This window comes from Bison bison, unplaced genomic scaffold (assembly GCF_000754665.1).
Source record: "Bison bison bison isolate TAMUID 2011002044 unplaced genomic scaffold, Bison_UMD1.0 scf7180017864167, whole genome shotgun sequence".
Classification (NCBI taxonomy): domain Eukaryota; kingdom Metazoa; phylum Chordata; class Mammalia; order Artiodactyla; family Bovidae; genus Bison; species Bison bison.
Window position 1 is genome coordinate 1223752 of NW_011494739.1, and position 12631 is coordinate 1236382.

Sequence of the window (12631 nt, forward strand, 5' to 3'; positions counted from 1 at the left end):
GATTAAGCGACTAACACACACACAGGGTGGCTGGATCAAACAGAAAGGAGGAGAGTTTCAGGAAATGAAGCCAGAGATATTCCCAGGCAGGATGTAGATCAAGTGGGCCTTAGTAAGGAAATTCATTTTTACTCTGAATAAGGTGGGAGTCCTGGGAGGGTTTTGAGCATTGATTTACTCTCTACTTCTAATGGGATAACTCTGGCTACTATGCTGAAAACAGGGGGATGGGGAACGAGAGTAGAAATAGGGATATCAATTAGTAGGCTGTTGCATTGTAGTTGTGAGAAATTGGAAACTCCCTAACTGTCCATTAGTAGGGGGGCTGTTTCAGTAAACTGTCTATAAGATGGAACACTAAGCATCAGTTCAAAAAGAGTTCGATAGATCTGGACCGATAGGGAGCTATCTTTGAAGCACATTATTGAGTTAAAACACAAAGTGCTGATTGTGGGTTTGTTTTTTCATTATGAAACCATTATGTTTTTTTTTTTTCTGGACCTTAAGTATTTTTTTTATTGTAGTATAATTGATCATTATTTTTTTAATATGCAAAACAGTGCAACACTTTTCCCACAGGTGTGAAGAAGTAATAACAGCTAGCACTTACCTGGCACTTACCACATACCAAGCACTCTTTGAAGTACTTTGCGCATAACTCATTTCATCCTAACAATAACCCTGTAATGTAAGTGATGTTGTATTTCCATTTTATAGATTGAGGAAATTGAGACTCAGAGAGTGGGAACTTCAGAGGGAAGGAACTAAACAGGACACATGGATAGAAACAATAATTGGAGATTTATCTTTAATTGGTTAAAAAGAATATATCCATGTATTATTAATATTTGTGTACTTTGAGTTTATTATTTCTTATAATGGAAGAGGAAAGATGTCTGCAAAGGAGAAGTGCAGGAAGCCAAGCTCTGTATTTAAAAAGTGAGAAGGAAAGACCCAACTTTTACTCCTACCCCTTCCAAATCTTCTTCATTCCATGTCTGTCACTCCCTCCACCATCCAACCGGTGGTCACCAGGCTAGAAATCCAGACCTGCCTTTCAGCTCAGTGGAGACCACCTACTTCAAGAATAAACAACAGCTAGTCACTGGCTCTAGGTGGCGGCATAACCCTCAGACACCTGTAGGCGAGTTGGTTGTGATCACCCAGTGACACCCCCTGGAGAAGTTTGCAAGTGTGAGCCATTGGTGACAGTCATCAAAAGGATCTGTCTTCTACAGTTCCCATCCAACCAAACACGGAGCTCTGTGGGTGTCCTGGTCTCTTCCTGGCTGATGTGGAATCCATTCTGGAGGAAGAATTACAGATACCTTGTTGTTATTGTTCAGCTGCTAAGTTGTGTCTGACTCTTTTCAACCCCATGGACTGTAGTCCACCAGGCTCCTCTATCCTCCACTGTCTCCTGGAGTTTGCTCAAATTCATGTCTGTTGAGTCAGCCCATCTTGGGTGGCCCTGCACACCATGGATTATAACTTCGAGTTACACAAGCCCCTTCACCATGACAAGGCTGTGATCCATGAAGACACTTTGTGCGTTAGTCACTCGATCGAGTATGACTCTCTGTGATCCCATGGACTGTAGCCCACCAGGCTCCTCTGTCCATGGAATTTTCCAGTCAAGAATACTGGAGTGGGTAGCCATTCCCTTCTCCAGGGGATCTTCCCTACCCAGGGATCGAACCTGGATTTCCCACGTTGCTTGGGGATTTACCATCTGAGCCACAAGGGATGACACCTTGGCACACAGCAAATAAATTAGCACACAGTAATTAAAAGCGATGAACTATAGGAAACAACCAAGCATCCATCAACTGATGAATGGATAAATAAAATGTGGTAAATCCATACAGTGGCATAGTATTCTTTAATAAAAGGAATAAAATACTGATATATACAACAAAATAGATGAACCAGAAACATAATACTAAATAAAAGAAGCCAGACTCAAAAGGACAAATACTGTATAATTCCATCCATATGAAATTTCCAGACTAGGCAAATTCAGAGACAGAGGAAAATGAGTGGTGCCTTTGGATTCTTCACTTCCCTTGTGGCTCAGCTGGTAAAGAATCTGCCTGTGATGTGGGAGACCTGGGTTCGATCCCTGGGTTGAGAAGATCCCCTGAAGAAGGGAAAGGCTACCCACTCCAGTATTCTGGCCTGGATAGTCCATGAGGTCGCAAAGAGTTGGACAAAACTGAGCGACTTTCACTTCACTTTCACTTTTGTATTCTTCTCGAAGTTGGAAAAGGGAAATCACTTGAAATTCCATCCTGTGCATTTGCAGTGGACCCTGGCCTAGGTCAAGGCTTTAATATTGGAGACTTTTTCTATTTTAAAAAAAACTTTCTAAATTACAAAAATTATATATGCTTATGCATCTCTTCAGAGAAGGCAATGGCACCCCACTCCAGTACTCTTGCCTGGAAAATCCCATGGGTGGAGGAGCCTGGTGGGCTGCCGTCTATGGGGTCGCACAGAGTCGGACAGGACTGAGCGACTTCACTTTTACTTTTCACTTTTATGCATTGGAGGAGGAAATGGCAACCCACTCCAGTGTTCTAGCCTGGAGAATCCCAGGGACAGGGGGGCCTGGTGGGCTGCCGTCTATGGGGTCACCCAGAGTTGGACACGACTGAAGCGACTTAGCAGCAGCAGCAGCATGCATCTCTTACGTCTCCTGCACTGGCAGGCAGGTTCTTTACCACTAGCGCCACCTGGGAAGCCCATAAACATACTACTATTTGGTTAATTGTCTGCTATAATGAACAACTGGATAGTTTCCATATTTTTGCTATAACAAGTAGTACTGCTAGAAACATCCTTATATCTGCATGTCACACATGTGTTAAGAGTTATTTTAGAACATATATAAAAAAATAGAATTGCTGGGTCATATGTTGTGGGCATCTTCAATTCTACTCTGTAACAATGATTTTTTTTTCCCAAAGTTATTCTGTATTCTTTTTTTTTTTTAGATTACTTTTTTATTTATTTTTGACTGTGCTGGGTCTTTGTTGCTGTGCAGCCTTTCTCTAGTTGGAGCGAGCAGGGGCTACTCTCTAGTAGAGGTGCATGGGCTTCTCATTGTGGTGGCTTCTCTTGTTGCAGAATACAGGTTCTAGGCACACCGGCTTCATTAGTTGTGGCACACAAGCATAGCTGCCCCATGGCATGTGGAATCTTCCCAGACCAGGGATCGAACTGATGTCCCCTGCATTGGCAGGCGGATTCTTTACCACTGGACCACCAGGGAAGTCTCTATTCCATATTCTTGAATGGAATATTCAAGAATATTCCTGAACCATATTCCTGAACCATACTTGATTTTATCCAATTTTCCTCTGCCAAGGTGAGGGAGATGCTGGCAAGCAGGCAGCACCATTCCCTCCAGTTCCTGCACTGGATTGATGGTTTGCTTTCTGAGAGTTGATTGAAAGGAGCTCTAGAAGTCAGTCAAAGGCAAGATATTTACCAAAATTTAGGACATCATTAAAATAATCTGGAGGGAGGAAACAAGATGGCAAATTAGAAGGACTTGAACTCACTGACTCTCATGAAAACACCAAAAATAAGAACTGGTGTTGGAGAAGACTCTTGAGAGTCCCTTGGACTGCAAGGAGATCCAACCAGTCCATTCTGAAGGACCATCAGCCCTGGGATTTCTTTGGAAGGAATGATGCTGAAGCTGAAACTCCAGTACTTTGGCCACCTCATGCGAAGAGTTGACTCATTGGAAAAGACTCTGATGCTGGAGGGATTGGGGGCAGGAGGAGAAGGGGACGACAGAGGATGAGATGGCTGGATGGCATCACTGACTCGATGGACATGAGTCTCAGTGAACTCCAGGAGTTGGTGATGGACAGGGAGGCCTGGTGTGCTGCGATTCATGCGGTTGCAAAGAGTCGGACATGACTGAGCGACTGATCTGATCTGATCTGATCTGAACAATCATAGACCAAAAAGAAGACAGATTTTCTCATTTGCCAATCTGATGGAATTTCAGATTTGCCAATCTGATGAATGTGAAATGGTATCTCACTGAGGTTTTCATCTGCATTTTCCCTGATAACTATTGGGGTTGAGCATCTACCTCAGTCTCTGTGGTTTATTGGCCACTCGTTTCTGTTCCTCTTTACTGTCTGCACAAGGGCTTTCTCCATTTTTCTTTTGTCTTTATCATATTGACTTCCCAGCCTTTTTTCTTATGTATGGTATTTAGAGTTGAGATGTCACAAATCTAATTTTGTGTATCTTTATCTTCATTTAACATTATACCATAAGCATCTCATCATCTAAATCTCAGCAAACATGTTTTTATAAACAGTATTTCTCAACTTTACAAAATATAGTCATGTTTAGATAATACAAAAAGTATAAAAAAGAAAATCAAATTATCCATAATTTGACTATGTAGCAATAACCACCTTTTTGCATCCTGGTATAATCTTTTCTACTATATGTTGCATGTAATGTACATTTTTAAATAAATTAGAATAATTCTCAGAATAGCTTTGTAACCTTTTTTCAAACTTCTATGGTTTGAATATTTTTCCACATCATGAAGTATGGTGTGAACTTAATCTATTTAAAGCATCACTCTTTTTACTGAACTTCTCAGTTTTTTCTATCCTGTGTTATAAATAACCTTGTATAAATATTTCCGTGGATAAACTTTGGTTGCACTTCATGTTTTTTCTTAAATTCAATTCCAATCAAAGATTATTTTTCAATGATCTTTCCAGAGTCTTTTTTTTTTTTTGATCATGTCATGCAGCGTGTGGGATCTCAGTTTCTTGTTCCCTGACCAAATATTGAACCCTCACCCCCTACATTGGAAGTGTGGAGTCTTAACTACTGGACCACCAGCGAAGTCCCTCCAGAACCATTTTTAAGGATCTTAATAAATCTTGGCAAAGTTCCCTTCCCCAAATGCTCTATCTTCCCCAAATATAAATCTCTTCATGCCTTTCTGTTCAAAAAGGATGGCTGGCTCCTCCAGTGCCTATTTAGTGTCCAGCACCCTCGGAAACACATTTGCATTGCTTCCTCTGCCACCACTTCCTCTCAGTCATCTTGGTTTATTTCTAAGACACATCTGCATCCTCTTGTTAACACTCCACACCTCTGCTCAGGCAGCACCTTCCACCTAAAATGCCCCTCAGCTACTCTGCCCTCTGCTGGGCTCCCAAAGCCCATCGTAGACCTTCAGAACAAAAGTTTCCACGTTGAAATGATTGTGACATCACAAGTTTTAATAAAGGAAATCAGATCATGTCCTGTGCCAGTTTAAAACCTTTCCCTGGAACATAATGAAAAGTTCAGAAATTGACACAAATACACTTGGGAATATAGACAATGGTAATGAGATATTTCAGGTGAGTTGGGAAAAGATAATGATACTGGGGTAACTGGATAGTTATTTGGAAAAAAATTTATGGATTCCTGCCTCACATCTTACACTGAAGGGAATTTATGATGGAACAAAGATTGAAATGTAAAATATGAAACCAAGTAGAAGAAAACAGAGAATTATTTTTAGAGTATCAAGCTGGAAAAAGTCTTCATAAGAATGACATAGAACCTGGAAACCACAAAGGAAAAGACTCATACGTTTAATTATATAGAAAATAAAAGTTTTCCCATGGTAATAAATAATACGTTGGGAAACTATTGATAACTTATATGTAGGGGAGAAAAAAAAAGGATAAACATTCTACAAATCAATGAGAAAAAAGTTCAACAGAAATACCAACTGAAAAAAAGGGCGAGCAAAATAAACAGAGAATTCATCAGAACAAAACCTCACCCCCCAAAAAGTCTCATATAAATATGAAAAATTGCTCAACTTCACTCAATAAAAAGAAATGAAAAATAAAAGTGCCTCTCAGTTTTTACCTATCAGATTGGTGAAGATAAAAAAGTTTGATAACACTCTGTGTAGCTCAGGATGTGAGGCAATAATCAGTCTCATGCTTTAATGGTGGGGACCAACTGGTGCAGCTGCTATGTAGAGCATGTTGCCAATATCCATTAAAACAAAACAAAAACAAATTCATATATTCAGTTACCGGCAATTCCACTTCCAGGAATTTACTTAACAGATAAACTCCCACATATGCAAAATAACCAATGAACAAGTTATACCTTTATTTATAATAAGATAAGACTGGAAACTACCTAATTGTCCCTAAATAGGGGATTGGGCAAGTGCATTACAGCATATCTTTATAAAGTGTTAGTGTCCTACTCTTCACGACCCCATGGACTATAGCCCACTGTCCATGGACTTCTCCAGGCAAGAATATTGGAGTCAGTAGCCATTCCCTTCCCCAAGGACTCTTCCCTATCCAGAGATCGAACCTGGATCTTCTGCATTGCAGGTGGATTCCTTACCGTCTGAGTCACCAGGGAAGCCCATATTTTTATGAAGTTGTGTGTTAATTTAAAAAATTAAGGGAGAGTTATATGGGAAAAGAATCCAAAAAAGAATGGATATATGTATAACTTTTTTTTTTGCTGTACATCTGAAATTAACACAACATAGTAAATCAATTATACTTAAATATTTAAGAAATAAAACAAAAAATCAGGGTAGACTGAAAACATAGCGCTCAGCAAAAAAAAGCAAGATGTAGAAGTGTTTATAGCAAGTTACCAGTTGTGTAAAACATTTTTACGTATACATTTGCTTGTGAATACAGTGACTGTCTCTGAAAGACTCCAGAAGAAAGGCTTAAGAGTGATGATCTCTGAGACTTGCCTGATGGTCCAGTGGTTAAGACTCTGTGCTCCCATTGCACGGAGCATGGGTTCAACCCCTGGTTGGGGAACTAAGATCCCACATGTCACACAGTCAGCAGAAAAATTAATTAATTAATTGTGATGATCTCTGTGAGGGGAATCAGGGATTAGAAAGCAGGAGCGGGAAGAGGACTTTCTATGCTCTTCGGTATATTTTAATATTCTATTTTCAATCAACTAAATTACCACAAAATAAAACTTTTCAATGTTTAGAATCAATTCCAACTCATTCCCACAGTCAACTTCTCAACATCCTTTCACATAGCATTTGCCCTCCCTCAGTCACAGTGCTTTTCCTTCAGTTTCTGGGACATGCCAGAAGCTTCCTCCCTCAGGACACGTTGTACAAGCCATTTCCTCTGCTAAGTCTGATGTTCTCTACACTCTTTCAACGGGTTGGCATATTCTTACACTTCTGGTCTTGGGTTCTATGTCATTTCTTCAAAGAGGCCATTTCTGGCACCCTACACAAACAATTAAAAAAACAGTTTAAAAAAATGTCTGTTTCCCTCACTGGTCCATTTTAATGGACCACCTATTCCTTCACCCTCTTTATGAAAATACCCTGATTTGTTTTCTTCAGAGCCATAGTCACTATTTGAAATTACCTTGTTTTCTCAGTCGGAGAAGGCAATAGCACCCCACTCCAGTACTCTTGCCTGGAAAATCCCATGAACGGAGGAGCCCGGCTCAGTTATTTACTATCTCTCTCCATCTCAAGGGTTTTAGTCTCTATGAAAGCATGGGTCATGTCTTGTCTTGTTCCTAAGTCTATTTTCAGCAACCCAAACAATAAATATTTGCCGAATGTATTTATGCAGCAAAGACTATGGACTTCACAAATAACTCTAAAATCACCACAATAACTCAAGGAGGGAGGCTGGTTTTTACTCTATTTTTAGAGTTAAGGATAACTGAGGCGCGCAGCAGTTGAGTAACTTGCCAAATCGGCAAGACTAGAATCGCAAACACAAGGTTCTTAGCCACAAGGCAACACTTTTTCGATATACAAACTGATCGGTGGATTAAACTGACCAAAAGAATGAATGGAAATGTGAATGTTTCCCTTGTGTGTCCGGAATCCTCACATCTATCGCCAGGGGGCGCTCTCGCCCAGTTCTTGACGCCAGTCCTCCAGGCGCGCACTCCCTCTGCGTCTCGGGCTCGCGCGCGCTGCCGCGGCACCGGAAGTGACTGAGCTTGCAAGTTCCCCCGGTCTCTTCAGGGAAACTGAGGCCGGCTCGTTCGGAAGAGAGAGCGCGAGCCGTCAGCCAGGTAGGCCGGCCCCGGTCCGCAGCGCGGAACTTGGCCGCGAAGAGCACTCGCGCCCGGAAACGACCTGGCCGATGAAGGGGGTATGTGGCCCCCCACGGCTCGCGGGGCTCGCAGGTGAGAGCGCCGCCTCTCCTGTGCGTGGCAGGCGCTGCGCCCAATGGGAGCCCTCGCCGTTCTGCTTCCGTGCTACCTGGGCTCATTGATTGGCTACGCCGGGGCGGGCTGCCGGGGGCGAGACCCCACCTCCCAGAAAGGTCTAGGGGGCGCCCCTGAGGGAGAGCGGTTGCCTAGCAACGGGGCGGTGGCCAGGCGGGTACCCGGCCTAGCGCGCGGAGGAAGCCGCGAGGCCGCAGCCCACCCACCCCGGGCTCTAGAGAGGTGCAACCCCGGGCCCCTAAGCCCTCCCGGGGGTGCCAAGAAGCCGACCTGGGCCTGTCCCCAGGAAAACGTAGTCTCAGCTGTGGGGGCTCTCGAGCAGGCCTCGACCCTTGTCTCTGACCGGTGGAGAGGCTCGGCGCCTCACCCTCGCCGGGTCTTTGTGCAGGGCGCCGGCGGCCATTGTGTCCGTGCGGGGAATGGAGGACCCGGCAATCCCCCACCGCCACCGCCACGACCAGGGCCTTTGGGGAATTCAAAGAAAGCCAGCGGCGTTTCTGGGGGGTCTCCGGCTTTCAGCCTCCCAGAAAGACCCGGGGATGGCCTTTCCAAACTCAGACCGCAGATCTAAGGCAGTGTTCCCCTCCCTCTGTTTCTCATCGAAACCTTGAGCCCCATCGAGAAGTCCCTTCAGGGTTTCTTCGGAAGCCTCACCCAGGGCTGATACTGAAATAGAAAAAAAACAAAAACTAAACCTCACACCAGCCACCTCCGAGAGAGTTCTCCTAGCTCCCAGTAGGAGGCGGAGAGCCAAGGGGCGTGCAAGAGCGAGGGGGCTGGGCTCCCGGGTGGCAGGAGGCCGCGGCTGCTAAGCGGCCGCCCTCGATCGGGGCGATGGAGGAGGAAGCAAGCGAGGGGGCCGGTTCTTGAGCTTCGTAATTCCTGTGTCGCCTCCTGAGCTCTCAGTCCGCCGGGTCGCATGATCCCTCCAGCCGGAGCTGCTTTTTTTGCCAGCCGCCGCCGCGAGGCCGGTTGACTTACCGGCATCCCCGCTGCCACCTCCTCTCCCACCTATGATACAAAAGATCTTCCGGGGGCTGCACCTGCCTGCCGTCGCCTGAGACGGATTTGAATGTAGGTGGTGAGGGGGTATGGGGGTGGGGGGCAGACTGCCCATGGGGATGACTTTTCGAGGAAGACATTTCAGAGAAAAGGGGGTGGCTGGGATAAAAGGGGAGGGGAAAAAAAAGGTCAGTGTGATGATTCAGAGCCCACTGGTGCTTTCAAATTGACTTCATCGAAGTACCTGGGAAGCTAGACCCAGATCTTCATAAGAGCGGCAAAGAACCCAGTTCAAGTACCTGGAGTGGGGAATGGGATGTTGTAGGTAAATGGCTTGCATATTCATTTTTTTACCCCTGAAGTTCTTTCTCTCCCTTCAGAACCTTGTCTTGGCTTTGGATCTTCGAAGAGAACCACTAAGCAGAGACCAGACCCAGTGAGTGAGCAGGTGTTTTGGACAATGGACTGGCGGAGCCCATCCTTATTATAAAAATGTCTCAGAGTAACCGGGAGCTGGTGGTTGACTTTCTCTCTTACAAGCTTTCCCAGAAAGGATACAGCTGGAGTCAGTTTAGTGATGTGGAAGAGAACAGAACTGAGGCCCCAGAAGGGACAGAATCAGATATGGAAACCCCCAGTGCCATCAATGGCAACGCATCCTGGCACCTGGCGGATAGCCCTGCTGTGAATGGAGCCACTGGCCACAGCAGAAGCTCGGATGCCCGGGAAGTGATCCCCATGGCAGCGGTGAAGCAAGCCCTGAGGGAGGCAGGCGATGAGTTTGAACTGAGGTACCGACGGGCATTCAGCGACCTGACGTCCCAGCTCCACATCACCCCAGGGACAGCATATCAGAGCTTTGAACAGGTAGTGAATGAACTCTTCCGGGACGGGGTGAACTGGGGTCGCATTGTGGCCTTTTTCTCCTTCGGTGGGGCACTGTGCGTGGAAAGCGTAGACAAGGAGATGCAGGTATTGGTGAGTCGGATCGCAACTTGGATGGCCACTTACCTGAATGACCACCTAGAGCCTTGGATCCAGGAGAACGGCGGCTGGGTAAGAACCACGCCCCTTACATATTCATTTTCCTTGGCTTCTGGTCAAATCCCCAACAACCTTTCCCCCTGTGTCTGTTGTGCTGGGTGATTATTATTGTTTGTTAAGGAGACATAATTGGCCTCATTGTATCACAGAGATTAACTTCTGAAATACAGATAACCTAGTTCTGTGAGGACCAGACATCTTCATTCTGTCTTCCTCGTGACCCTACTCTGTCATACTTGTGTTCCAGTTTCTCTGCAGAAGATAACATAGCCTGTGTGTTCATTTGGCCCCAAACCTTTGAGAATGCAAAGGTAACAGGTTACCCCTCACCCTGACATAATGGCTCATGATGTTAAGGGGGTGATGAGTGGAATGCCTGGAGAAGATAGTGAGTATCAGTGACCCACCAGCCCCTTCAGTCTTACTCCCTTGAGATGTCAATCCTGTCCTGGGCTTCCCTCCTCTAAATCAGGTTCCCTTTATTTCAGAGTTTGCATGGCCTGGCTTTGCATCCCTCTGGCTTGGATGGCTGAGGATTGATTTTAGGTTGTAAGCTGCGCCAGTGGGCCAGTTGTGTTTGTCCTATGGCCCATGTTTATTGGCTCTAAAGTATGTGACTTTTCTGTGTGGTTGGCCAGTTTGCGGAGCACTTGCTGTGTCACGCATAAGCCCAGGGACTTTGCACCTCACTGCCTGGGTTGGTTGGGGAGCTCCAGCTGTTATGCTTGTCACTTTTCTGCCACGGCCCTGGGGCCTCTTCACTGAGCACTGTTTGCTGGCAATGCAAGAACCTGGTCTTTGGGGCTCCTTGGCACATTGAGATTCAGTGACAGACTTCAGAAACAAACTGACACGGGTGTGAGTCCCAGCCCCGTCACTTAACTAGGTGTGTGACCTTGGACAGGCCAGTTTACCTTGAGCCTCAGGTTCTTCCACTAAAAAAATGTGGCCAACCCTCCTTGCCTTGCAGTCCTTGTAAATCTTGGAGCTGATGTGAGCATAGCGACAGGAAGTTTGCTCTAGTAGTTATTGTCAGATCCAGGTACACTTTCTGAACCCGAGTCGTGCCTCATTCCTTTGCCAGGGAAGAGAATTCCCTTGCCCTGATATCACCAAGTCAGGATGAGCTGGTGTGGAGGGATTCTTTACCTGTGGTCACTGTCAGCAGCTTTTGCTCTTTTGCAGTGAACTCAGTCATATCTCCCCGCTTATCTCCCTGCCTCAGGGAGGTGTAGGGCTTATGAGAGGTATTCATTCTGTCCTTCAGAAATTGAGCAGGCTGTGGAAAATAAGTCATCTATTGAAGGAGCTGAGGTGGAAAGGGCCACGCACCATGGACTCAGGAATGTTGAGAATGCAATTATCCAGAGGCTGGGCCTAGGGTGTGGCAGCCACTTCAGTTTACCACTGAGCAAGGGACCTCCAGGTACACCACCCCCTGTCTTATTTCCCATTTCTTTGCAACTTCATCAACTCTTCCTACTGCCAGTTCTTATAAAAAGCAGAGTAGAGGTCAGATGACCGGGGTGGGGCTGGGAAGGTAAAGGTGGAGGTCTTTCTTTGGCTAAGACTGACCCGACTTGAAAGCCTTTCAGTAAATGAACTCCCTGGGGGAATAAATGATTAAATAGTTCCTGTTGGTTTGTGTGATGACCTCTCTTATTCCTGCCTGCTTTGATTTTCTTTAGGGGCAAATATTTGTTTAACTTACTACAGGAGGGACAGGATTCCAGTGTTTCCGACGCACCCTCTGAGGCCTAAGTAGGGACTTGGGCCATTTGCCCCTCACTGTTATCTCTGGCTGGTGGTCCTAATACCATGTGGGTTGTGGCCAACTGTTAACAAAAGGCAACATGGGAGAGGTTCCTGGCCTGCCAGCCAGTGTCTAAGAGTGCCACCTGGACCAGAGAGTTGTTAGTCACCCAGTGTTACGTGTGGAAAGAGGTCTTCGACACAGCAACACTGGGCAAGATCATTAGATCACCACTGGATTGACATTCCATCTTCTGCTGTCTCTTTGCCCAAGAGTTACCAGAGCCCGTTGGACAGCATACCATATGTTACTTCCTCTTGGTGGACAGAGAGGATATGTGCAGAAGAGCCAGTTATGTCAGAACCATTTCTGGGCACGTGTTCTTCCCAAGGCCAAGAGATAGAGAACATGTGACATTGGGATCCTTTGGGTAGAAGGTACCCGCCCACTTCCTCTCAGGGACCATTCTATTTGAGCTGCACACTGGCTGCTGCAGTGGCATCTCATAACCTTCCTGGAGGCTGTGCCTGGGGAATCCATGAATGTCAGAATTATGGGCCATTCCACTCTGGGATATGC

The 12631-nt window shown here is 45.6% G+C and overlaps 1 protein-coding gene across 3 annotated transcripts in view; it reads left to right on the forward strand.

Annotated features, from left to right (window-relative positions):
* Positions 1–7997: 7997 nt before the first annotated feature.
* The window catches only part of BCL2L1 (BCL2-like 1), a 51490-nt gene continuing 46856 nt past the window's right edge, over positions 7998–12631 (forward strand). Inside the window, exons 1-2 of one of the 3 annotated variants that reach the window (XM_010841752.1) lie at positions 7998–8211; positions 9636–10311. In XM_010841752.1, coding sequence (XP_010840054.1) covers positions 9748–10311 — 564 coding nt within the window. In that variant the 5' untranslated portion in view covers positions 7998–8211; positions 9636–9747. Of the gene's footprint in view, positions 8212–8409; positions 9328–9635; positions 10312–12631 lie in introns of those variants that run through there. The other 2 variants (XM_010841751.1, XM_010841750.1) reach the window with 2 other exon arrangements.